The sequence below is a fragment of the Azolla caroliniana genome, unplaced genomic scaffold, assembly GCF_043228905.1.
Source record: "Azolla caroliniana isolate FFs.n. ecotype wild unplaced genomic scaffold, voAzoCaro1.0.p SCAF_20, whole genome shotgun sequence".
In the NCBI taxonomy this organism is placed as follows: Eukaryota; Viridiplantae; Streptophyta; class Polypodiopsida; order Salviniales; family Salviniaceae; genus Azolla; species Azolla caroliniana.
In genome coordinates this window covers 13,166,868-13,194,081 of record NW_028230455.1, presented here as the reverse complement: position 1 = coordinate 13,194,081, position 27,214 = coordinate 13,166,868, and the positions used below count along the sequence as shown (strand labels likewise).

Sequence of the window (27,214 nt, the reverse complement as noted above, 5' to 3'; positions counted from 1 at the left end):
CAAATGTAACAGACCTCAATATCTAAGTTATCTAAACTCTACTTGATATGATGATGAGGGTTGCTATGAGGATTAGTTAGGTTGGCCAATAGTGATCTAATGGTCATTAGTATTGGTTAGATACAACCATGGAAATACTATGTAGTTTGAGATTTGCTGTGCATTTATTATACTACGTAATGAGTGAGAAATTAGAATCTACGTTTAAGGATCTATTTATTCCTCTCATTCTCATGATGATTGATGAATGTTATTCTACATAAAGTATGCAAAAAACATATATACAATTATCCAATTAATTCAAATCAATCTTTCAAGTAGTAAGCATGATAATTAGTAAATAGTTATGTCGTCTATTAGCAAACATGATACGAAATTTGAGGTTTTGGTCTCTTGATTGAGCTAAAATTATGCCTACTACACAATTAGACAGAATTCATTGTACTTTTCAGATGGTTTGAGTATTAAGGGCCCTAACTAAGTATTCCTTGATTAAGCAGAAACCCATTTTTTTGATCCAACTCCTTGAGCTGTTTATAGGGGGTTCTCTTAGCAAACATCTAAATGAAGTGTCATGGAGTTTGTTGTTGAATACATGACTAACATTCCAAAAAGTCATTCGCATTGACTTCTTAGAATAGCATGGTAAACAACCAAAAAGTTCCAAAAGCTGCATAAAAGAAATAACAATGTATCATAACAATGTCAAAAGTGCTCCTACATAATCGAAGTATCATAACAATGTACCATTTTAAAGCATGAAGCATTAACCAAAATTTAGCTCTAATTACATAGATGTTATATCAAGGAAGGCACACTTCATTTCATCATCAACTTCTAGTGCTAAGCATCATGTAGAACACATGGGAGTTTTTTAAATTTAAAATACTCAGTAATAATAAACACAGCATACTGAACTGCATCTTCTTCAGATATTCTGCTAATTTTTACTTGGCACATAATAAAATGAACACTACTCAGAACCTTCACATGCTCTTTCAAACCTAAATAACATGAGGTGAACTTCTGTATAGTCAGCTTATCCAAAGATGCAATACACATCCACAAAATCTGGCACTCATGGTGGATCTTCTTTAAGGTCAGCTTAAAATCCAAAGATATTTGTTGTACGGCTCACTCAGATGCAATATACATCCACAAACTCAGACACTAATGGTGGATTTCTACCCATATTCTTATCAACTATTCCACTGAAGAACAAATTGGAATGCATGCACCTGCTTATTAGTCTCATCCATCTTCCCATTCTAAACCAACCTGATTTTCGCCCTTCACTAAGTGGCATATATACAAATACTCAATCTAGACACACTCTCTTGGCAAAATATGTTTTTTACATAGCATATTGTGGGTACATATGTATTCATTCAGAAGACTGCAGTCGTACCACCGACAATAGCTGCAATAAGGGAGAGAATTGCCTGAAAAATCAAGAATAAGCAAAATATTCAGAGTAAAAAAAGAATGCAAGTTTTTCTATGAAATTCAAGTTTGTATATGAAAATTTCAATTTCTGAATGAAAATGAAGTACTTACAGCTATTGCACAACAGGTAAGACCAATACGTTCACGAGGATCAGGAGTCGTACACAGAAGTAGAAAGGCTCCAGCATACCACGGAACAGAAGCAATAAAGAACCCAAGTATGAATCTGTCACATCAGAAGTCATTACATGAATACCCAAAACAAATTCCATGTGCTATCGTTAACCAGTTGACTTGAAAACACAAAGCCCAAGCTAAAGACTGCTAGAAGATGGCGATTAGGTTAACTACGAACAAATATTAGAGCAAATATGTAGCTTAATAGAGTCAACGCTCATCATTTAGGCTAAACAATGAATATTAGTATGTAAGCCATTATTATTTTTCATTGTTACTTTTGATGCAGGAGGAAGATGACATTTAGGTAAACAAGGAACAAGCACGGATTTATTGTCTTTGATGCTTCAGTAATTATCTCCTGACTGTTTATAGTTGGGTCTGTTACAGTTACGTGCCATTCTCACTTTGTAGTCTACTCTCAAATATCATAGCTGATGACAATTAATTTAAAAAATGACCAAAGGTAATTTCATCAGGATCACAACCAATGCTTTCCCGAGTTTTTACTATCATTTTGAAGTCAGCGCCTGAAACAAATATGTGCTTCATCATCATCATATCTAATGGTAACTTCAACACTCAGTTGTATGGCCATCTACCATCAACACATTTTGAGTCACCAGAGAAACTGGCACTTGCTTACAAGTCCACATGCAATCAGCTGGGGTCACTCTTTAACACAGTCTCCCTCGATTCCCTCACAGCTAATATTCAAATTGTGTTGCCTGTTCGAAATTGTAAGCATTATATGGCAACATCCTGACTTAACAGCTAGGGATGAGCATGACAATGTATACACATATTTACCTGTATTTTGGCCATTGATGAAATATAGATAATAGAATGGAGTCATGTGTAGAGTCTTGTATCAAGTTTTGGGGCATGAGTCTTTCTTTCTTTCCTTTCTTATCTTTCTTTCAGTGTATGCATGCAAGTTAAATTTTCCTTTACACAGCTGAGGATGGTTGGGTCGTGTACAAGGCAGACGCTGGCACAAAAGAGCCTTGTGATCAAATGAGCAGAGCAACAACTGATATACTTCTACTGTAGGCAACTGAGGATGTTGCAAAAGAAAGATCACCAACAAAAGAGAAAAGATAGGACAGGATCTAGGCAGGACTGGATGGGCAATTACAGAAGGACGCATGATCAAGTATGGCCAGGACCAAGTCAAGGGCATCAGAGTATGGGAAAGGGCACAAGATCAAGTTTGAGGCACCCAGTGAAGAGGTAGTGACACCTCAGATTGAAAGACCCAGGATCAAGTCTGATAACCAAGTAGCAAAAACTTAACTCTGAGCCTTGGTCAGCCCAGTCTTGCAGGTCAGCAACCGAGCATCCACCCATTGGGGAAGAAGCACACAAGCAACGCGTACAGCATCCTCAGGTTTATGGCTGAACTGGTTCACTTTGGCATGAGTGACCAGACATGAACTTGGGGAACAACCAACAGCCCTCAATAACTTCCCAAATTTACAGGGCTAAAATGACATGTGAGAATAAATGAGAAACTATATCTTAAAATGTTGTCTCATTTTTGAGAAGGAACCAAAATAAACAAAACTAATTGTAAATGTTGTAGTAGGACCCTACTTGTGTAGCCCTTGATTAACTTCTGGAGTTAAAGAAATTTGTGATGGTGCTTCATTGATAAGGTTTTGTGGTTATACTTTTGTCTGATCACTACTCTCTCAATCCCTTGATACTTAGCGAGATGGTTACGAGAATCACTCATCTACCTAATCTATTATCTACGGGAATGGGCTAAAGCCTTGTTCAAATCCCATAACTTGATAAGAAAAGACACAAAGGCCAAATTCTACATCACAATGTCACAATTGGCAAATCTGTTCTTCAGTAGATTTTTGCATGCATATCTGCCTGTATCAAGTGCTAACTGATGTGAAGGGGTCCTAAGTTACCCTATCATACTACATTGCATAGAGATAGATGTGTATCCATATAAGATGGCCTAATGATAAATTCATCCTGCAGCATGTATAAGAAGAGATCCTTAGAATAGGCCATCCTTAGAATAGGCCATCTTCCCAGCATGTTCTTTCATTATCCAATTTAACGACATCAGTTCAGATCACTCTATTCTTTTTCCTTTCAGTCCTGTCCAAGAGCAGGGAATCCAAACTACATTGGAAGTGGGGTAGTGCATTTATATTTGTGCCATATGATTTGAACCGTTCTAGCATTTCAACATGTCAACAATGATTATTTCCATGTTCTGCCAACAGTTTTGATGACAGAAGTGCAAGTCTTGAGTACCTTTGCTTTGGGAGCTTCCAGATTTCATTGGATACTAGGCATTCATCAGAATAGTGCTTCAGTCATTATTGGGGTTGTTCCCATCTCTACCCCAATTATCTCAAGGATTATCGTGCTTATGACAATCATAGAAGACCTCCAGCAGGGAGTCCTAAACAAGTCACTCTGTGTATAAAGAATCACTACCACGAGCCCAACAACATTGAGTACATTAGCAATATAAGAGATGTTGGATCTATGCCCCATGTTAAAAGTCTGGTTGCTTGTGACAATCATAAAAGACATCTAGCAGCAAGTAAGTGGATTAGAGGGAACAGCAGAATGCTAGCATCCACAGTGGTTTCTAAAGGGATTCTAGTGTAATGGCAGGACTAGTAGCAAGGAAGGAGTATAAAAGATATTACTCTGATTACCATGGTTGAGGAATCTATGCCCGAAGTTCAAAGTCTGGTTGCTTGTGACAATCATAGAAGACCTCCAGCAGGAAGTGACTGGATTAGAGGGAACATCAAGACTAAAGTCTTACCAAATCTGTCCAGTTATGTGTCCTATGAAAGCTTGGTTCCCAAATCTCTACTCCGTAGAAAAGAGTTGACTTTAAACGTATATCAAACAACCACAATTTAGTTTGTGGTTCTTGGAACTGTATATGTGCATTTTATCCTTCAATGGCACCAATGGCTGCATATTCACAAGAAAATTGGGCACAGGCAGCCACCTGTAGGAAGAACCATGGCAATGTGAATTCTCCTTCCATATGTGTAAGATCATATATATGCCACCTTTTCCTCTCCCAAGCATTCCGATTCTGATCTCATTACCCATGTTTGAGTGATGTTATACACCATCACCTACTATGAAGGTTTACTGACAAATCTTTATCTGTACAAAATGACTTTAAGCATTTAGAAACCTTTATAGTCCACCCAAAGTATCAGAGATCAACATGATGTCATCGACATACAGTAATATCAGTATGGCTACCCTTGCTAACCATGCTTGAAAACCACCCAATTTCTCAATGTAATTAGATATCTCCTCTATATAAAAACTGAATAGACTGGGAAATAGTAGCCATCCTTGTTTTACTTCAATCCATAGTACGTAAAATTCGTGTTCGTCTAGTATAACATTCGTTTTCCTACGTTGGAAAACGAATGCGAATGTTATCCTAACATTCTTGTGTTTTTTTTTTGTTTTTTTCCCATTTTTTTAATGTTTTTTTTTGTTTTTTTTTCATTTTTACGCTTATCTACCTCATAATAAATAGTTAATCCAAAAGTATGATATTTATCATTCTTTGAGGGTGTTTTTCTTTCGCGAATGATTTAATCATTCGCGAATGCGAATGCACGTATGGTACGTATGGTTCATACTATGCTTCAATCATGCTAGCAACAATCTCCGAAAACCCAATTAGTGTTCACATTTTTCCTAACGCTAACTGATATAGTGCATAGATCCTCCACTGCATATCTACTTTTAACTCCAATAACTAATAGTTGGCACATGAGCCAAGCATGCAATACAATGTCGAACACTCTTATGGAAATCCACAAATCAACTGAATCTGAATGAGGACAATAAATTGGGGCTTAGACTGCATTCAGACAACAGTGAAAAATGTCAGCTAAACTAGGAGGGACAAAGTTTGCTTTTACAGTTCACTTTATGTCAATATTTCTTTCAAAGTGGGAAACTTTAAATTGGCTAACATTTTCTATATCATCGTGCCAAGTTTGGATAAATCCACGTTAATGTTTGTTATTGCTCTAGGGTGACTGTCTCCCTCTGAATTTTTGGCTATGTTATAGAAACTTAGTCAAAATGTCTAGAATGCCAGTGATGGATATGACAAAAAACATGAAAATTCATGCTCAATAATATTTATAGCTCTTATTTGAGGTGGTACAACACGAGAATCATAGACACCTTCATTGAAAATACAAGGTAATGCATTCATGAATAAAGTGGAATTGAACATATAACAAGGCTCGAAAGTAAGTATCATGTTTCTTTCATCCTCTTCCCCTTTATATAAAAGGAAAGTCAAAGTTCTAATCACTTACAAAAACCAGACAATTATGGAAATCTTTATGGGACATACAAGGCAAGGCATTTATGAATAAATATGGAATTGAAAACATGAGAAGGTTCAAAATGAAATATTGCGTTGCTTTCGTCCTTGTTACTTTCACATAAACGGAAAGATAAAGTTCTGATCACTTACAAAAACCAGCCAATTCCAAATCCGCAACATGGTAGCGGTGGATAGTCTTCTGAGCTTGGTTCCAAGACGGGATATACTAGATGACATAACAGCACATAGTGAGACATACTGTGAATAGCAAGGTATAACTATACATAATGATATGTTGTCCTAATCTAGATATAATATAGAAAAATAAGAATAGGGCAATGAAGGTCCATTTGCAAAATATTCAAATAAGCCACTCTATGAAGAGAAAATAGAAATCTACGTTCAATATACTTCACATCTCTTGATGTGCATTCCATCATCAAAAACTCTCGACCATGCATATGTATCTAAACAACATCTATTCCAAATATCAATCATCCAGCTATTTCATATATGCATATATATCTGAACCAAATCTCTTGCAGATTGCCATCATTCAATCTCTAAATTAAGGACAGCAGCATGCAAAAAAAGCATACCGTGCACTAGATATCTGCCATCATGATACCACTAGCCTAAACACGTTGACATAAAACATGGGCATACATCTTGATACATGTGGTGACCAATCAACATGAGCATACACCTAGATACATGTGGCATACTATTAACATGAGCATACACCTAGATGCATGTGGTAAAACAAGCAACATGTTGTAATCTATCAGCATGTGCGTACATCTACACATGTATGGTGTAACCAATCAACATGAGCATACATCTGTACGTTGTCAACAATCAACATATGTGCAGTAACCAACGAACAAACATGTGTACACACCTCTCTGTATGCGTACATGATAATCAAACAATAGTTAACATATGCCTACATCTAGCTACATGGTGATCAATTAATAATTAACAGATGCATACATCTAGTTACATCTGCGTGTGGTAATCAACCAACAAACATATGCATACATATATCAATATGTGTTATGTGGTAACCAAGTATATAAATCCACTATACATGTGGTAACCAATCACCAAAATTTATGCATACATCTATCTATACATACATGTGAGGTTGTAACCAATCAAGAAGTGCACATAGATACATCTATCTATACATACATGTGAGGTTGTAACCAATCAAGAAGTGCACATAGATACATCTATCTATACTTGTATGCAATAAACCAACAATATATACACAAGATTACACATTAAATACAACATGCACATTGATGGTATAAAAAGAAAGAGAAAAGAAATTGCAAATGATAACACGCTAATACCTGGGACAGCATGGTAGGAAGGTAGTTGTGGTTGTTGAGTGTATTGAGGGCGAGTGGGAGCAGGGTAGCCTTGTTGTGGGAAGGTTCCATAGTGTTGGTGTGGGCCTTCCTCGTGCTGCTGCTGCTGTTGTTGCTTATGATAATAGTATTGTGGAGGTGGATATACCTGCGGTTGATCCTCTTGTTTCATGGTTTCTTCCCTTCCTCTCCTTCTTCTAGGACTCTCTTTGAGGACCTGCTTTCCATGGCTTTTCTTATATGATAAAAAAATGAGCATGGTACAAGGGTTTGGGGTAACAATGGGCAATGCTCAACGGTTTAAACGGTTCGGTTCGGTTCGGTTCAGGGTTTTTTTAATAGTTCGGTTCGGTTTCAACAGCTAGAAACCACGGTTTAAACTATAAAAGTGTTGTTTCTTTTAAATTGTTTTTAAACAATCTTTTTGTTTTCAGGCCTTATTCTTACATTTTAGGAACACTTTAAAAATTTTGAAAACTTAAAATAATGAAAATTTGAAAATTTGAAAATTTTGAATTTTAAATTTTGACCTAAGTTGAAAACCGAAACCGAACCAAGGTTTTAACAGTTCGGTTTATCGGTTTGGTTCGGTTCAAGTTTCGAAAATTTTAAATGGTTCGGTTTTGACCTTCTCAAACTGAACTGAACTGTTGCCAATTGTTAGTTTGGGGGTGAGGCATCTCCTTCACTACATTTAGCCATGGATTCCCTACATAAAATCATGTGTGTTTTCTTCTTGCCTAGGTCTTCTTGTCTGCGGGCGGGTGGCCCTTCTAGTGGCACTACAAAAATGAGATACATTGACATGCTTTGGATAGAAACCGTGGACAACATGCATGAGATGCATTACAATATGGGTGCTACCTATGGGCCCGGTTCATTTCCTTTGCCTTAAATTTGAACTGACTCAAACCAAACCATTTATAGAAAACAAAAACGGAACCAGACTGTTTATGAACTCCCAAGCCATTTTAACCAAACCATTTAGGAAAAAGTCGAAACCCAACCAAAACCATTGAACCACGATTATTTTAAACCTAACCATGTAGATAAATTTAATTGGAAAAACAAATGAATAATAATACATTCAATTAAATAAGTATTTCATGCATACTCTCTTTGCTCTTCTTATCTCCCCCCCCCCCAATCCCTATCAATTGAAATGCTAAAATAGAACCTAAGATATGTTGGGATGGGTGTACATCAACAATGACTACACCTCAAGTATCATCATCAAACCTTTTGCAGTGTGTAAATGCACTTAATGAGGGATGGACGTTTGTACATTGTTTTTTTGACTTAGTGGGAAAGGATCAAGTCAAGAGAACATACACATAGCTTCTCGATGCATCCTTTAAGTGAAAGGAGGTTAATGGATTGTATAGAATATTTGAGACACCCGTGGAGAGTTCAATTCATACAAAAACTCTTGTAAATTTAACATTTAGTAAAAACAATTATTTCTAGCTTGTCACCATTAGGCACCTAGGAAACAACAATGGAGGTGTGCCAAATTGTGATTTGGGATAACGAATGAAGTGTGTGTATCACCCTTCATTCCTTATGAATTTGCCCAAACTATGGTCACGATAATGCTCGTATCAACTTGGGTAGTAAATCATCGCTAATTGTTTATTAATGAGACATCATATCACAAGTATTAAAAAATGAATCTCTCATTAATGAAAATTGTTATTGTATGTAACCGCAAATGCCAGGATTAGGGTTAATTACGAGTACTTAATCTTCATCTACTATGACTGCAATTCAAAAAAACATGTGCATATTTGCATATGACAAGGAGAGTCACAGTTTTGATCCAAGACCCATATATATATCATTTTCGGAAATATGATTAGACCATTTTATTAAGTTTTCTTGATACAAAGATATCGAAAGAAACAGAGCACCCACCATGAAAGCTCTCTTTGTGCAGAGATGGTATCCTCTGCACCCAAAGAGCAAAGAGAGAAGAACAAGAAGATCCTTTCGAGTTTATTGTGGGTATTACTGTATTTTATTCATACACTTAAATGTGTTAAGATATATACACATACTTATATACATATATGTATATATGTGTATGTCTGTATGGCATCTTTCCATTCAATTGAGAGCTTTTCCTACATTTGGCATTGATGTAGCGAGTAAAAAACACCCTATTTATTGCATATTTCTACATGCATTCATATATGTTATATATGTTAAGATGGTGTGGACGGCATATCCATCTTTATCCATTCGTCATAGAAGATATGAAATACTATGATAACCATGTGTTCAATAAACCTTATTCAGCGATGGAATTCTATGATCATTGGGTATGTTAAGAATAGTGATCCTAAACGAGCTCTCATTACATACTTTGAAATGAGAGACAGTTGGCGTTATGCCAGTAAATGCACATTCCTTGTCTTGATCAAAGGTTGTAGTGAGATACAAGATGCCAAAGCAGGATCAGAACTCCACATTCACATGGCAAAAAGAGGGTTAGAAACTGACCAATTTCTTGGAAGCTCATTGATTGACATGTATGCTAAATGTGGTTTGCTTGTCAAAGCAAGAGAAACCTTCGATAAACTACCTTTGAAAGATGTAGTCTCATGGAATGTGTTAATGGGTGGTTACATGAGCCTTGGGTATGATATCGAGGCAATTGATTGCTATATGAAGATGGTATCAGAAGGTATAATCCCAAGTCAAGCTAGTTTTCTATGTGGATTAAAAGCCTGTGGAAGCATAGGAGCCATAGATAAGGGTAGAGAAATACATGCTGAAATATGTAGAAGGAGACTTGAAGAAGATGTACACATTGGCACTAATCTTGTAGATATGTATTCAAATTTTGTGTTGTTTGGAAAAGCCCGAGAAGTCTTTGAAAAACTTTCTTCAGTTCGGAATGTGGTCACTTGGAATGTACTTATGACCGGGTATGTGAACCATGGTCTCAGTCATGAAGCATTAGATTTCTATGAGAAGTTGCATCTTGATGGCATCTCGGAGAATCCCACGACATTTTCTTGTGTTGTGAAAGCTTGTGGCATAACATCAAACATAGAGAAGGGTCAAGAACTACATTCTAAGATTACGAGAAAAGGGTTTGAATGTGATATTTTCATCGGAACCGCCCTGGTTGATATGTATGCTAATTGTGGCTGGCTTTCAGAAGCCTGTGTAGTCTTTGAAAGGCTTCCAGTTAGGAATGTTGTAACTTGGAATACCTTAATTGGAGCATATGCTAAATGTGGTGATAATTTGGCAGCTCTAGGCTGCCTTGTCAGAATGGAAGTTGATGGGTTTTCTCCAAATCCTATCACATACGTTTGCATCCTCAAGGCTTGTGGTGAGCTAGAAGATTTAGATAATGGCAAAGAATTACTTGTAGATGTCACGATAAAAGGAATGGAAATGGAGCCTTTCGTAGCCTACACATTAGTTGATATGTATGCAAATTGTGGATTCCTTGCTGAAGCACAAAATATGTCTGATGCCCTTCATATTCGAAACGTTGTGTCATGGACTGCATTAATTGGAGGATATGTCAAATATGGTCTTGATCAAGAAGCCTTAGATTGTTTTCAACAGATGCAAATTGAGGGTGTTTCTCCTAACACTTTCACATATGCGTCCATTTTGAAAGCAAGTGGTAACATAAGGGCAAGGGACAAAGGTGAAAAGATACATCTTGAGATTGAATCACAGGCTTTATTGGCTGCCGATCATGTCTTGACAAATGTGTTAATTGATATGTATGCTAAATGTGGCCTACTCAAAAGAGCGCATGAAGCATTCAGTCGACTTATAGAGCCCAGTATAGTATCTTGGAACACCTTGATGGGAGGATATGCTAGACATGGATATGGTGAGGAAACATGGACAATTTTTCTCCAAATGAAATTTGATGGCGTTACTCCTGATGCTATCTCATATGGTTGTGTATTGCAAGCTTGTGCAACCATAGGAAGGGTGGATAAGGGCCAAAGAATTCATGCCGAAATTGAGAAAGAAAGGTTGCTTGAGACTGATCTTATTCTCGGGAATATGTTGGTCGATATGTATGTGACATGTGGAGTCCTCGTCAAAGCCTTAGAAGTGTTTGATAATGTAAGGGTAAGAGATGTGGTTTCATGGACGTCATTAATGGCAGGATATATCAAATGTGAATGTTTTAATGATGTAACCAACTATTTTGAATGTATGCGATTTGAAGGCGTAGTTCCAAATTCAGTAACATTTGTTTGTGTCTTAAAAGCTTGTGGAAACATGGGTATTTCACAGAAAGGCCAATATCTACATATAGAAATTGTAAAAAAAGGGATGCTAGAAAAACACCCATCCATTGGGAATTCAATCATCGATATGTATGCTAAGTGCGGTTTCATGCCAGAAGCCCATGAAGTGTCAGATAAACTTCCAAATCAAGATTTAGTGTCATGGAATGCACTCATTTCGGGATATGCCCAACTAGGGGCAAGTGAAGTAGTTATTAGGCTCATAGAGGAAATGCTACAAAATGATCAAGAGCTTGACAAAGTGACTTTGATTAGTGCTCTTAATGTGTGTAGCCATGCAGGCTTAGTAGATACAGGTGCTCTTATATTTCAGGCTATACATGAAGTCTATGGCTTCGTGCCATGTATAGAACATCATGTTTGCTTCGCTGATATCTTTGGTCGTGCTGGCCAACTACAGAATGCAATAGCTATGGTCAAGGGGATGCCATTCCATCCTAATCATGTAATGTGGCATAGTATACTAACTGCCTGTACAAAATGGGGTGATATTGAACTGGGAAGACAAGCATTTGCACATGCAATTCATGTCGATGGTAATGATGCAGTGGCTGCATATCTTTGCTTGTCGAAACTTTATTTTGACATACAAAATGTTGTGATGGAGGAAGAAATTTGAGGGGAAGTATAGCAATTGTTTCAATACGGAGTTGAATTTTTTTTTCATTGATTTCCACATAATGGTTGGACAAACATTAAAGATCAAGATTTGGAGACAAGACCAAACTATTGCAATCTTCAAGGATACAAAGCTTGAGAAAATACAAGATCCAGATTGAGACTGAAATTAGGATTCAGATAGAAAGCTATTAAGGATCAAGATTTAATGCATAACCAAGATCATATTGGCTTTGGAGAATTCAAAGATTGAGGGGAGGGGAAATCTATATTGAGATTGGTTCTGAGAATTAAAATAAACACTATGACGAAGATCATTCTATGATGTACATCATATGGTATTCCTTGCAGCTGTGAACTGTAGCCATGTGATTAATATGACAATATAGATTGCCTTTGTAGTGATTGGCCTCTTTCAATAGTAAGAATCATCTTCTTACAGTCCTTTGTGGAAAACCATGTATATACTTTGAAAGTATCGACATCACATATGCCCAATGTTGTATAACATAGCAATGAGGCAATATATTTCAAGGAAGAGAGCCAACATATTCCTTCATAAAGAAAACAACTTTGATGTGTTACCAACCTCTATAGGAGTATGAAAACGATTGTTGCTTGTTGCCATTCATTTTCTCATTATTGCCACATATTTTAAAACATGTGACTACACAAGCAAAATACAAGTGTTGAAGTGGTTGTGTTTGTTTTCATTCTTTTCTTAGTTGTGCATGATTTGCACTCTTTGAGGATACGATAATCTCATTGCAGCAGTTCTTGCCATTCTCAATAGTAGTTGCTTACTCTTTCAGTCGAGTTACGATAGCCACAAGTCCATGTATGAGATGATGTACACAAGACACTATGATACAATTATGTGGAGTTATGTTAGCCACAAAACTTCCTTCAATATTAGTCATTGTGGACACAATTCTCTCTTGGCATATAGCCATTTATGCATGTTTGTCCATTAACTTCTTCTATCTCAGCCTAAAATCATCATTTGTGGATGCTTTGACATGTCCAGCTAGGTTGCATGGAACAATTATTCATTGTTAGCTGATGGAATACATCATTCTTGTCATGAAAAGTGTTGATTGCTTTAGGAAAAGGTCAAGGATAGTACACATTCTAGGCCATCCATTTCCAAATGAAACTTTGACATGTTACGGTCACACAATTAGACTAAACACAAATAGAAATAAAAGAAACTGAATACACATGAGCTTGCACCTATAGTTCTACTTACTTTGCACATAAAAATGATATTGTCCACCAATAAAGCCTAAGATTATCTTGCTTACATGATGTTACCCATTAGATTGGAATTTTCTCATTTAATAATTGTACAAGAAAGATTTTATGTTTGACATTGCCGAGTATGCTATTAGAAAATGAACCTTGTGTTTTAAAATGGTACATATATAATGGCTTTAGAAGGTATATAAAAGGGCACTTTTACACAATGAGACTTCGTAAGTAAACCCATAGTGAGGGTCTACATGAAAATAGTATTATATATATGAGGATTTATATCATCACTCGTTGATCAATTGAAGACATTATGCGATATGAACTAAACCTGTTTTTCAAATATTCAAAATGTAGATTATTTTTTAAATGACCAGATTATAAAATGACAGATTGGAATAAAAATGAATTTCGCGAATGCTTGATGCCCTTTGCATGTGCAAATCAATGATTAGGCTACTTGACAAATAGGATGATTATTCCTTTACCTCGTTTGACAAAAAACATGCACTTTGAGTTGAATAGAATTTATGTAGATGGAAAAATTGGAAATGTAAATGTAGGGTCATTATTTCTTTACTCCCCCCCTTCAAAAACAAAAAACCGTTATTGTAGCACGAACTCTGGATTTCACATACAAGAAGTGTGATATATTTTAATGTTGTTTTTCTAAATTTCTCATTCATCACATACTACATCCATTGCCCCAAAATGGTTATCACAAACCAAAATCAAAATTTTAATTGAACAAAGATATGAATCTTTAAATGTTTTACATGTATAATAGAATTCCCATGTGAAGCATGCTTTCTATGCATGGTTCACACCCCAATATATACAATTGTTTATAGATGCCATTAAATTCATTAACACAATGTCATTCTTAATGTTTTTTATTAAAAGAAAGATGCACCTTAGTATATTACTTGAAAACTCTACCTAGAAAAAGCAGAAGGAGACATTTCATCTCACTTCTTATTGTAAGATACAAAATCTAGTACATCTGATCAATCAGATGATGTCATTCATTATGATTGCGTTTTGGAGAACAAATTTGTGAAGCCCTACTTCTAGAAGCAAATTGTTAGTGTGCACGATGGAAAACTAGAATTATAATGATTTATATAATGAGTCATGACTAAACCATTGAACCTCGTTGATAGACTTGAACTTATACCCTACACATGGCAAAGCACAATCATTAACTTATATGACCATAATGTCACTTAAAATAAGAATCTAATAAAAATGAAAGGGAACAACATTTTTAGTATAATTATGTAAGAAACATGATAGCATGGTGTGAACCATCGTCTTCATAAACATAGTTATTAGCTACCTAGGGTGTGCAAGAACCACAAGACCGACAATTCATAAATCAAGAAGAATAAAACACAATCTCTCGTCCTCATATACTAATGGCCCTAACATAGAGTTCATGAATTAACACGATATGTTTGATACTCACGCGACCACCCCCTCTTAATATGTCATTGTAGCTTTCATCAATCACAATTTATGTTGAGCATTTAAAAAGAAAGTGATATTCATCCTCTAGTAGGCTTTCGCCACATACTTTACATGTCGTAAACAAATTTGAAACATTTTGATGCCATGACACAACTTTGATACCTAGTTTGTATGATTGAGTGTGAAGGAGTGTGCTACAAGAATCAATACTCTTATTGGCAATGAGATTGTATACTCATCCATTGCATATTGTCAAGAGAGAGAAAGAGAGCCAAAGAATGATCTTAAGCATAACACATGTTCGCTATTTGTGGAGTTTCGGCCATAAGTTAAACACCAAATATCACTAATCTATTACATGCATAACATGTTGTTATCTGTTCCAACCTTAGGGCAAAACAAAGGTATCGAGGGAAACCAAGACGCCCACAAAGAATTAGATAAAGCATCTATAAACACAAAGGGGGAAAATAAACTAAAGAGCAAAGCTAAATATGGCTGAATTTTCAGGTTTTTGTAGTTAATAAAGAGGTCATGGTACAATCATGAAGGTTTGAGATAGTAAGGGAGAGACATCAATAAAATTTAGGATTTAGGAATTGTACTAGGAAATAATAATGCTCGTGCGAGGACAAAAAGGCTTGGCAATTACAAAAATAGGTTGGCCTACTCATGCATAACCAAACTCGGGCATGACGGCAAAACAAAGACAAAAGAATAAATCCCCATTTTTGAAGGGAACGAATAATAATCAAACAGGCAAAAACACCGCTTTCGAGGAAAGAGAGAATCACAAACTAAAAGTTCAATATTCATGCCAATACTCAAATAAGAAGCTCGGCTACAAATAGAGTGTTGGAACAAAGCTTGGATGAAGCACTAGAGAGTGCACCAAGAACAATGTTGATGGGCCAAACAAAATCATTCCCCAGGATAACACATATGGACTAGTATGAGGATAAAATGTCATTGGAGCTTCCATTAAATACCAAAGCAAGGAATTACTATGTCCAACTTAATAAGATCGAGTAAAATAGAATTGAGAATGCCCTTCTCGTCATCCATGCTTGAAATTTAAAGCATTTCTGGTTTTATCAATGCATATATTTTGCTATGTACGATATAGTGTTTTTTATATAGGAGCAAGATCTGGATATATGTTTTGCTTTGTATGGTGAAAGTAGCATCGTGAAAGGGCATTCAAGAGCTTCTCTACATACAAATACATCTAGTGTCAAATTGCAGTTTTTCATTAAGACTTAAATGTCATCAAATTAATTATAAGCAGACAAAGTAAACATCGAAAAAATGTGATGTAATCTACCATATTTGTATGGTGTGTAAAAAACATCACTTCATTAATGTTTTTCCATCTTCTTTATGGATGGCCTCACTATAGACCATCGAGTAGTAATTGTTAGGAAATAGTTTTCGTCACACACACTCACTATATTATATTTATTATATTGCCAATCTTGTTTGATACAATTAGACTTTATTTGCAAACTCTTTTTTTTTTCCAAATAAACACTACTTCGCATTAGCTAGCAAAGCAAACTCTTTTGATGCACACAATTCACAATCTATGAGTGATTAGAAAGCTTTCACTATCAAAATGACCATAATTGAATACCCAGTGATCTTACTCGTGAGTCGTACATTAATGTCTACCAAGAAGCACATTATTGTTGCATAAATTATTAAAAAAGTTGTAATCCCTTCCTCTCTTTCTGATTGATCAAATAATTATAAAGAGCTTATAGAGATTAAAACGTTATTGTGCCTAGAAACATATTTTCTTCGATAAACGCAACAAATGTCGATAATATCCTTGGTGTGAGACAACTTGTAGTTGGTACGCATTTATGTTTGTATGTGCATTTATGCTTAGAACGGATGGGCCCAAGTATGGATTATAAATGCCTTCCATGTCACCAAAACCATCACATTATTTTGTCCTTCAATGGAGAAAAGCAACATTGTTTAAGTACCACGGTTGAGGAACACAAATTTCTACCCTCCAATGCGGCACCGAACAATCTCATGATTGTCCATCTAAAAATAATGAGAATAAATTTGCAACACAATATATGTAACAAGAATAGTTGCCCTTTATTCAAACCAAAGGAAAGAAAGATGAAACACAACTTTTCATTCGATATTACAGAAGTTCTCAATCCTTGGATTACGTTATTTTGATGTACCATCATATTAACACAATACACACATACATTTGGACATGTGAATAACCCCTTTGCAATGTTTTGAATTGTGTTAATGGGTTCCCAACTTGTATGTGATATATCCTTCATAAATTTTATCCCTTTTGGAGTAGAATTTATTACAAACCCTTTTTAATCGATGAAAGATTTGTTCAATAAATCTCCATGGACCTTGCCATTTTCTCCCTATGTATCAAGTAATCATACGTCATTGAGATGTGATACATCTCCCAAACTATTTCGAGAATATGTAGTTTTAAAGTGGTCCTAACTTCTATATATGTGCACAATCATCTTATATTATCATATACTAACCCTGTGTCATTGCATATCATTCGATCATATGCATCCTTAGGACCGCCATCCTTGACATCTTTGCGTAATTTTCAAGCATTATTGAGTGACACTATAAGAAAACCTATTTGCAATATCTTTTTGTTGGACGCAGTTTGGTCGACTTATATGCAAAATGTTGTGTAGCCTACAAGGGACATTGCATCTTGGAATGCAATGATAAAAGGGTTTAATATTAACCACGATGGATATATGGTTGTCCAATGTTAAACCAAATGTATCCTGAAATAAAGTCTAAGCCTTTATGCAACCACATTCACATGCAATATTCATTGTAATCATAACACGTAAAATTCGTGTTCGTCTAACATAACATTCGTTTTCCTACATTGGATAACGAATGTGAATGTTATTCAAACATTCTTGTGTTTTTTTTTTGTTTTTTTCTCATTTTTTTAATGTTTTTTTTTGTTTTTTCCAAATTTTAGGCTTATTTACCTCATAATAAATAGTTAATCCAAAAGTATGGTATTTATCATTCTTTGAGGGTGTTTTTCTTGCGCGAATTATTGAAACATTCATGAATGCGAATGCACGTATGCTACGTATGGTTCATACTATGATTGTAATAGTGGACTCTTTTAATACCAATGGAGGATATTTTTTAGGGAAAAAAAACCTAATTGCAAGGTGTTTTTATTCATATCATTTAGCCTTTTCAACATATCATGTCAAGATTATCTTTTGCATAATGATTTTGTCAACATCCATACCTTTGAACTCAATGTTGTCTTGACCATCTTTGAATACATGCATGGGCCCTTGATCATGTACTTGTGAAGCATCTAAAGTGTTTTATTGTACATACCATAAAAAGGAAAATGAGGAACCACCAATGACTTTAGAACTTTTTTATTTTTGTATTGTACCACGATATGACACATCTAATGACAACCATAGCATGTCGGCAATCAAACATTAGTAACGTGAAACTATTGAATTTTAGATACTCAAAAAATAGCCCGAGTATTTTAGAGATTGCAATATAAACACAAGCCTCTTTGAATCTTTGAAAATTAAAGGGGTTTTGTTCAATGTTTGTGAATTGGTATCAAGCCATAACTTTTCATGAATATATATTGTCATACCTGTTCCTTGGGAATTTGCCCTCGAGAAGCTACCATAAAATATTATGAACATTGACTTTAGAATTAATAAGCACCTTTGCACCTCTACATAAGAACAAAATTATTAATCACATATGCACTATATTTTTGTTAGTTATTTCCCTTTATAGTTGTTCTAGATATTGCTCAAATGCAAATTAAAACATGAGGAGATAATTGTACACTCCACAATAAGTTATTGCCTCTATCTTGTTTCATTTCCATAAGAATTTTATTTTGAAACAAATCATAACACGTGAAATTTGTGTACCTAACCTCCTCTTTGTTCTTGTCTATATTGATGCATGTGTCGGTTTTGATTGGATTATAAGGAAATACATCATATAGTGAGGAAGGACCAAAATGCAATGTAATTGTGCATGGGACCCATACATATAAAGACAAGTCAATTGCCAACCAAAAGGACACGTACAATAGAGCGAACCATTAGAAGTTGGAGTTATATATGTCATTGATTGGAAGGGTGGAATGTGGTAGATGAAGGCACCATGATTGTGAAATTTATTTGAGATATATATAGTAAGCCTATCTTGCATCACAAATTTGAGAAATTCAATTGATTTTGGACATGAAATTTTAAACCAATTTCATTAATAACAAATTACATGAAACTACAACTTTAGGCTTTTTATTCATGGGTCTTGTAAAAAGAATGTCATTGTTTTTTTTTTACCAAAAAAACATTACTTCAAGAACGTCATTGATTATTTTACATTAAGTCCTAATTGACTATAATAGTAGTCCCAATGCATCATATGGATGTTGTAACTTGTACCATATGAATCTCCAAGTTTTTGGTTAGGATGGTTAGGAAGTTATTGCATGATACTGTCTAAACCACCAACTGTTTTTACACTCCCTTGATGATTCTAAATAAGGGTTCTTACATACCTTAAAATTTTGAGGAACCATAAAATTATGGTCAATTTTGGAGTGAGATGTGCTTTCAACCTCGCTGGACATGATAGAGAGAGAGAGAGAGAGAGAGAGAGAGAGAGAGAGAGAGAGTGCGTGTGTGTGCGCGGCATGGAAAAGAAATTCTCAAGTTGAATTGAATTGTATGGCAATGACCATACAAAATGCTATTTAACTCTAGTAGAAAAATCCTTGGATTTGTAACTATGTTAACTAGCTTCCATATACATTCTCAACATGAATATATTTCACTATGACTATTTGGTTCACCTAACTTTGTGGGCTTTATCGTGGCATTGGTGGCAGAGGAACCATGGAGAGATTGTATATTTGATAATAACAAACAATACTCCTTGGGATTACTTCAAAATGATGAATCACACATCAATGATATCCATTATAAGTTAATTGAATATAGAGATTGGTTACTAATTAAAATAGAGCATAACATTTTACTCATTCTGTCCATGGTGGTGTCTAACATTGGATACGAAATGATAACTTCAAACTTCAATTACATATTTGTGAGAGTTTCTTTGGCAAGCAAATATGAATCGGTTGCCTTCAACAACAAATTTAACTCACTAATTCATTTTGAATAAGTCAAACTAGTAGGTTTGCCCTATGATGGGCATGAAACAATAATTATATGATCAAAATTGTCAATCACATCAATATTTTCAATAGTCACATGGCCCACATGCTAGATTAAAAATGGCACGTCTAAAGATCGACGGTGATTTGAGAACAAATCCTTGAGTAATTATTGATCATTGTATTCAACCTTTCGAGACTCATTTATATCAAGAATGTTTCTGAAATTATGAGATTAGACAATCACAATAAATGTTAGTTGAATCAATCAAGGACAAGTTTGGGCGACATGTCATGATGACCTCGGAGGAAGATATGAAGGAAGACGAGTTTGTACTTTCACATCTTTCAAATGATGAAATCCTGAATTGTAGAATGTAATCACATAATATTTTTAATGCTTTTGTTGAAAAGCTTAAAGGCATTCTTGCAATATTGTTACAAGAAGAGTGGAGTTTTCGTAAGATGCCTGATTCATGGAAATTTGGTCTTATTAAGCTTCTCCCAAAAATGGTCTCCTTCATGTCCATTGGTCAAAGTTCAATACTATTAATGGGTTGTACACATTTTTTGCCAAATTAGCAACAAATTAGCTTCAATAGGTGTTATTGTCTATTGTCCATCTAATGCAATATGGGTTTGTTGTGGAAAGGGACATCCTTCATACTATTTTACATGTGAAAATGCGTGTATATTATGCAAAGGAATGAAAGCAAGAAATTGTAATGATACAAGTATAGAGAAGGCCTATGATCATGTAAGTTGGTTCCTTGTTGCCCAACTTATGTCTTATATGGGTTTTTTTCGCACAACGATTTCTCGTCTCACTTTTATGTTGTGGTTAGGTGTAGTATCACATGTTATGTTAAATGGTTGGATTCGCTAAGGCAATACCATTGACAAGGACGACCCTTGAGCCCATTATTTTTTGATAGTGTTATACACTCGATTAAAATACATGAATTCATAGAATGTGGGAAATAGTTGGTCTTGCTCTACAACTAGACGAAGAAGTGAAAGCTTGTGCATTGGTATATGTCCATTGTGCTCCTCAATCATCTACATGATAATATAGCTAAACCCACGAAAGTGCGAAATGTATTTGCATTGGCACGAATATCATATATTAATATGTGGAAGTTTGTGCTTACATGATGCATTAAGAGAGATTTTTATTATCTTGGATGACATGATCAATGTAAGATTTGCCACCAAGTAAGTTACCTTATTAGTGTTAACATCTCACCCTCTTGAAGTTTGAATTGGATATTGGGTGCAATTGTACATTAGAAGTCCTAAGCATGATCGTTTGGTACTTGTTTCAAAGTGGTACAAGGAATAACAATAAAATGATTTCTTATTTTTTGTGTGTTGTTACCATGGACAACGAATTCACTTTATCGTTTGGCACATCGCTAAAATATGCATTATGGAAGGAAGAGGCAAAACTAGTTGGCACGAGTTACATTTCATGGAGCCATATATGTACCCCAAAGCCTTTAGGAGAAGCAATCCTATTAAACTTGGAGGATCATATGGTTGCTCAAAGATTCCATAAAATGATGTGTATTGGTATGTCAACCTTGGTAGAGATAAATTATGAGTTTGTGGAAAAGGTTGATAGTACCATGGGAAAATGAGAATTACAACTTTGTGGTGGCATGTTCTGAATAATTCTTGGTCAATATATATTATGGCTCAACAATTATTGTTCTCTTGGCAACAGAATTTGAAATTGTTCAACTAGCAAACCCCCTATGTGCAAAAAATATAACATCACCACTATAGGTAATCATGTCGGAACTATTACATTCATTGGGATGGAAAAGAAGGTGTAAAGTCAATGTTCTATTGAATAACAAATTTTGGCTTGGTAACTATGGAAAATACTCATTTAGGGTCATGCAAACAAATTGTAGTTGTCCCATACAGTGTGAACTAGATTTCATATACCTCTTGGACATGGTCGATATATTTGGCAATCCATATTGTGATTACCTATTCTAGCGACACTTATTCTAAAGTTGGTGGTAGAGGAGCCATGGAACTGGTCACTTGATAGTTAAAATTTGAAATTTATAATGCACGCCAATGATATGTACCATAAGTTGGTTGAGGGCATAGCTTGGTTAGTGAAGACAATCTCAGATACATGGCACATTACCCAATGTGTAATATGGAGGTGCTTAGTTTTTTATGCATGATGGTAATCTCATCCTCAATTCCATTTGAAGGTGTTTGTTTAGTGTGCAATGGTGGGGGATTGTGTTTGATAATGACTTAAAAATGAAGACATGATTTAGATGGTTTATGTTTTTTTGTATATTGGTTGATGTAGGTGCCAAACACATGTTCATTACATGCCTAATTGCTAGAGCCATTTGTGTAAGAATCTTAATTGACATTTAGCAAAATTAAGGAGAAAATAACGAAAACTGGTGCTAGACCACCTGACCACCCCTAACGAATGTGATAGAAATATCCATCATTGTCCCATACTACCGAGTTCCGACGTGGAATGTACCTTCCTTTGAAGCAAGAGGAGCAAGCGTTTGTAGCTAAAGCTTTGCCACTCATTCAAAGTCTCTATAAAAAGCAATAAAGATGATCCCCTTCATGAAGGTAGCAAACCTTCTTATTTATGCTTAAACCCTAAGCCCTTGTCTATTTCACACTTGACTACTTTATTCTGAGTGGTCAAGCATTGGAATAACTCAATCTTTAGCCTTCATTCCTTATGAATTAGAATATTCCTTCTAACCTTAAAGTTAGAGGACTGGGGTTTATACAATTATGCTCGTAACAAATTGGGTGGTTATGTCCCAATATTGTACATCATTAGTTGGGATCATATTATCACCTTTTTCATGAGTTTTCATTGAGGGTGTTACAACTCTACTCTCCCCACCATGTAAGGTTGTGTTTAACTATCTTCAATATTGGGTTATATGGTGTACTTCCATCTTGAGAGAGATATTTTTGTTTCATGAACGTCATCGAGTACTGTAACAAATACATAGGCTAACATGAAGGTTGATTTGGCAACTTTCACAATTTTGCTTTATAGGAACCTTTTTTTTTTTTTAAAAGAGATACACCTTGGTATTATAAAATCATAAGAAATCCAAAAGTTGTGTTGGATAAAGGAGTATACCAACCGACTCCATTGTGCGCACATCCATAGTTGATTTGATGTGTCTATACAAGAACTACACATGTTTGTACACCATATCTCCAAGATTTTTACATGCACCTTGCTCTCACATGAGTCAGCTTACCCTGCCATTACAATAGTTGAATTAGTTTATCTAAATTATCATAAAAGTATGTCTATATTAAAACAAAATGACAATACAAAGCCCTAGGGGAGAGATTCATGTTCGTAAAACTTGGACAATCATAATATATCATAAATAGAGAAATGATTGAAAACTAGTTTGGGCCAAGAATTCATGGGCCGCCAAAGATAAATTAAACCATATTTCTTGAAATTCAAAGTCTTGAGATAGATAAGATAGAGTCCATCTAGGCTCATGTTCCATGTCGTGCTTCTGCTTACTAATCAATACCTTCTAAAACTTGACATGGGTTTATGGAAACATTAAACATGTGCGGTATAAGTAAGAAATTCCTTAAAAAGAACAAATTATTTAGTTACAACCCATATTGAATAAGATGAATGCCATAATTTGCACATTTGTTGGAACTACTTTTTTTTTTCTTCCAAAATGAAGCTACTTTCCCATTAGTTAGGAAGGATTATTACAAAGAGACTATACAAAGGAGGCTTATACATAGATTGGGGAATCTCCCTCCGATCAAGTTTAAGAAAATGAGACTAGTTACATCGCCTTTCAAACTAACTACTTAATGTAAGTACCTATAGCTAAAAACGATGCCCTTCAGAGATGGCTAGTACGAGACAACTCCTGGGGTCGACAGCGAAGGGAGGGTGGTAAGTGAGACGGAAACAACCAATGTGGGGGCTGGTAGTTCCACCTCGGGCCACTTCCTCCTTGTGTCACCATAGGCGTGTTCCGCCATTCCTGCCAAAAGCGCAAACGGTCAGTGGAATGGCTGCAAACCTCATCCAATTGCCCTCGCAGGCATCTGATAAGCGCAAACCATATGTCCATGATCACTTCCTCCAGGGGCTGCACCAGATCCGGAAAGACCTTTAGGCAACGCGCTTTCCATACATACCACAAGGTGAAGCCTGTAATCAACATCCAAATGTTCGGGAACCTAGGGGATGCGGACTGCATTTGATAAGCGCAAACCATATGTCCATGATCACTTCCTCCAAGGGCCACACCAGATCCGGAAAGACCTTTAAGCAATGCGCTTTCCATACATACCACAAGGTGAAGCCTGCAATCAACATCCAAATGTCCGGGAACCTAGGGGATGCAGACTGCAAGGCTCTCTCAAATCTAATCTTGGCGATTTTGCCTCTCATGCATACGTAGCACCAACTATCCGCATTGAAGGCGTCCGTCCACCTATCAACGAAGTGATCAAGCCATGCCACAACACTCCACGATGTTGTTCCTTCCACTTCACATGCCGCAAGGAGGCGAGTCACTCTATCCCATACCTTTTGAGTTTGAGGGTAATCCCATAGACAATGCCTTTGAGTCTCAATAGGTGAATGGCAAAGTGGGCAGCCTAACGGGCCGCCAGGTTTACCTAGCCATTCGCCAACGGGAACCACATTATGACCGATTTGCCACCAAAAAAACTTTATCTTTTCCGGCATGTGGAGACGCCAGAGACCCTTCCAAAAGGGAATGAGCACCTCATTAGGGATGCCCAATGTACGCCAACACTCGAAGAAATGGTGAAATCTGCCATCATGAAATTGTTGGAACTACTTGAAATTGTTATTCCCTCTTGGCATTAAAGTTGCCATGTTTCTATAGACACACAATGTGAACTAGTACTAAAACAATGTGGTTTAAGGTCACATATGACATTCTAAGTAGACCTCATGTGTGCACATTACCCACAATTGTAAACATTACAATATATTAATATGACCTCGTTGACCTAGGATAAAAAAACACCATGAAAACATTACTCTTTTAGATCGCCATGTGTGTTGAGTGTATTACTTGACTTCTTGTAATGGACTCTCAAGCAAAATACTTAAAGTGCTAGAGAGAAAAGAAAACAATACTAGCTTAAGCAATGGGAGAAAAGTATGAATATGGGCAATTAATGTTTGGGGGGGGGGGTTTGCAATTATTAGAATATACTATTTGGGTTCTAGTAACTACCCTACTATCACTATTTGTATATAAACAATTCTAATACTATTTACAACCTATATATTTCTTCCATTGTCCACGTTCTCGCTTATGAATTCATGTATGTATTTCCTTGATTCAATGATCCCTTTGTCAAGAATACTGATGGTTTCACCCGAGCACGTGAGGATCCGTAGTGAAAGACAATATTCATGACAACATTCTAAAGTCTCGTATCCTTGAAACACTTACCTGCGATGATGAAGAGCCTTGACAATTAGGGATAGGAACAAACACGAGAGAGAGTTTGTGGAGAAATCTCAAAGGGGTGATTTAGGATCATTCTCTCTCACACGACATTCGTGGAGTGCGCCTCATCATGGTTCACCTTAATTCTTTGAGCTATGGGACTATTAGGTTGGCTGTATACAATTCATGGGTGAAAACCCGCAATGAATGTTGACATACAAAATGCCTCATGGAGAAAAGTAGTGCGTTAGAAAGTAGGTGGGAGAAATATTCCTTGCACACACATATTCAATCAAGAAGTGCGATGTACAATTGTTACCACGTTGTATACTTGATGAGGTTTATACATGCAAGGAAGACGGAGAAGTAGACTTACAATATCTTGAACAAATGAGTGATTATTACTAATGGTAGAAAACCTAAACATGTTGCAAATAAACAACATTCAAATTCAAACGAATCGGTTAAAGCAAGGTTAGTTTAGAGGAAGGTCATGGGGCTAAAGGCCAATCATGCAAAGAATGACGTATGTGGTTATGTGATATCGAGATAGTTCAACATTTCCATACTATTACGAATTCATTGTAATAGAAACTGAAATCTAGGAAGAAAGACACGTGACTAATAATGCAACCCCAAATGAATCCACGTGAACCATCGAGCACCCAAGGTTGGCTTCTCAATTGTTGGCATAAGGAGTATTTTGGTTACACAAGGGGGGAATGTTTTGTCCTATGTCTTTGTTAACAACACTCCTCACCTGCTCAGATGTTAAAAAAAGACATGCCTAGAAGGAACTGTCGGGTAGCTCAACACAACACAAGGTATTCACTAACTGCAACACACGATACGGTATATTGTCAGATGCCATGCTTCTAGAATACATGCTAATGAAGTCATATGATCGGTACCGATTCCGTAGATAGCTTATAAGCGGAGGGAAATATGAGCATGTCACGATCATAACTGCTGAAGACATCGATACGATGAAAGCTATTTTGATAGGAATTCTCTAGAAACTGTTTTGACATTGGGTGATGGGGTAGTAAAAAATAATAAAGATGAATGAAAAGAAATACTATAGGCTATTTTTGTAAATTTCTCTTAATACATGTTTAGGAAAGCTAAGCTTTGTAGAGATGAGATTTAAAAAAAACAAAACAATAAACAAAAGATTAAAAAACAAAGAAGAATATTTTTTGGGTAAAAAACAAACACACAAGCACAGATATATGTATGGAATTAAGTGTTAAAATTAATAAACAAAAAAATAAAACAAAATATTACAGAAATTAATTAGATAGGAAGGTGAATAGAAACTAATTAATAGATAAATATGTGAAAATTAACTGATAAATAAATGCATCAGCTACTAATTAATAAAGGTATAGAAATAAATAAATAAATAAATAAATAAGAAAAAAGAAGAAGCTAATTAATCAATCAATAACACACATACATATGTATATATGTCGATTAATAAATAAATATATAGAAATTAATCAGTAAAGAAA

At 35.7% G+C, this 27,214-nt stretch overlaps 2 protein-coding genes across 2 annotated transcripts; one reads left to right on the top strand and one right to left on the bottom strand.

Moving 5' to 3' along the window:
- Positions 1–982: 982 nt before the first annotated feature.
- On the bottom strand, positions 983–7,614 carry LOC147851107 (large ribosomal subunit protein eL20z-like). The gene is made up of 4 exons (XM_087335778.1): positions 7,342–7,614; positions 6,134–6,209; positions 1,558–1,672; positions 983–1,442 (listed from the first exon to the last, which is right to left on the bottom strand). The coding sequence occupies exons 1-4, from the start codon at positions 7,529–7,531 to the stop codon at positions 1,389–1,391; spliced, it is 435 nt and encodes a 144-aa protein (XP_087191904.1). The 5' UTR covers positions 7,532–7,614; the 3' UTR covers positions 983–1,388.
- Positions 7,615–9,228: 1,614 nt separating this feature from the next.
- LOC147851106 (pentatricopeptide repeat-containing protein At3g09040, mitochondrial-like) lies at positions 9,229–13,157 on the top strand. The gene has a single exon (XM_087335915.1). It carries the CDS (start codon positions 9,625–9,627, stop codon positions 12,268–12,270), a length of 2,646 nt encoding a protein of 881 aa, XP_087192041.1. The 5' UTR covers positions 9,229–9,624; the 3' UTR covers positions 12,271–13,157.
- The last annotated feature ends 14,057 nt before the right edge of the window (positions 13,158–27,214 follow it).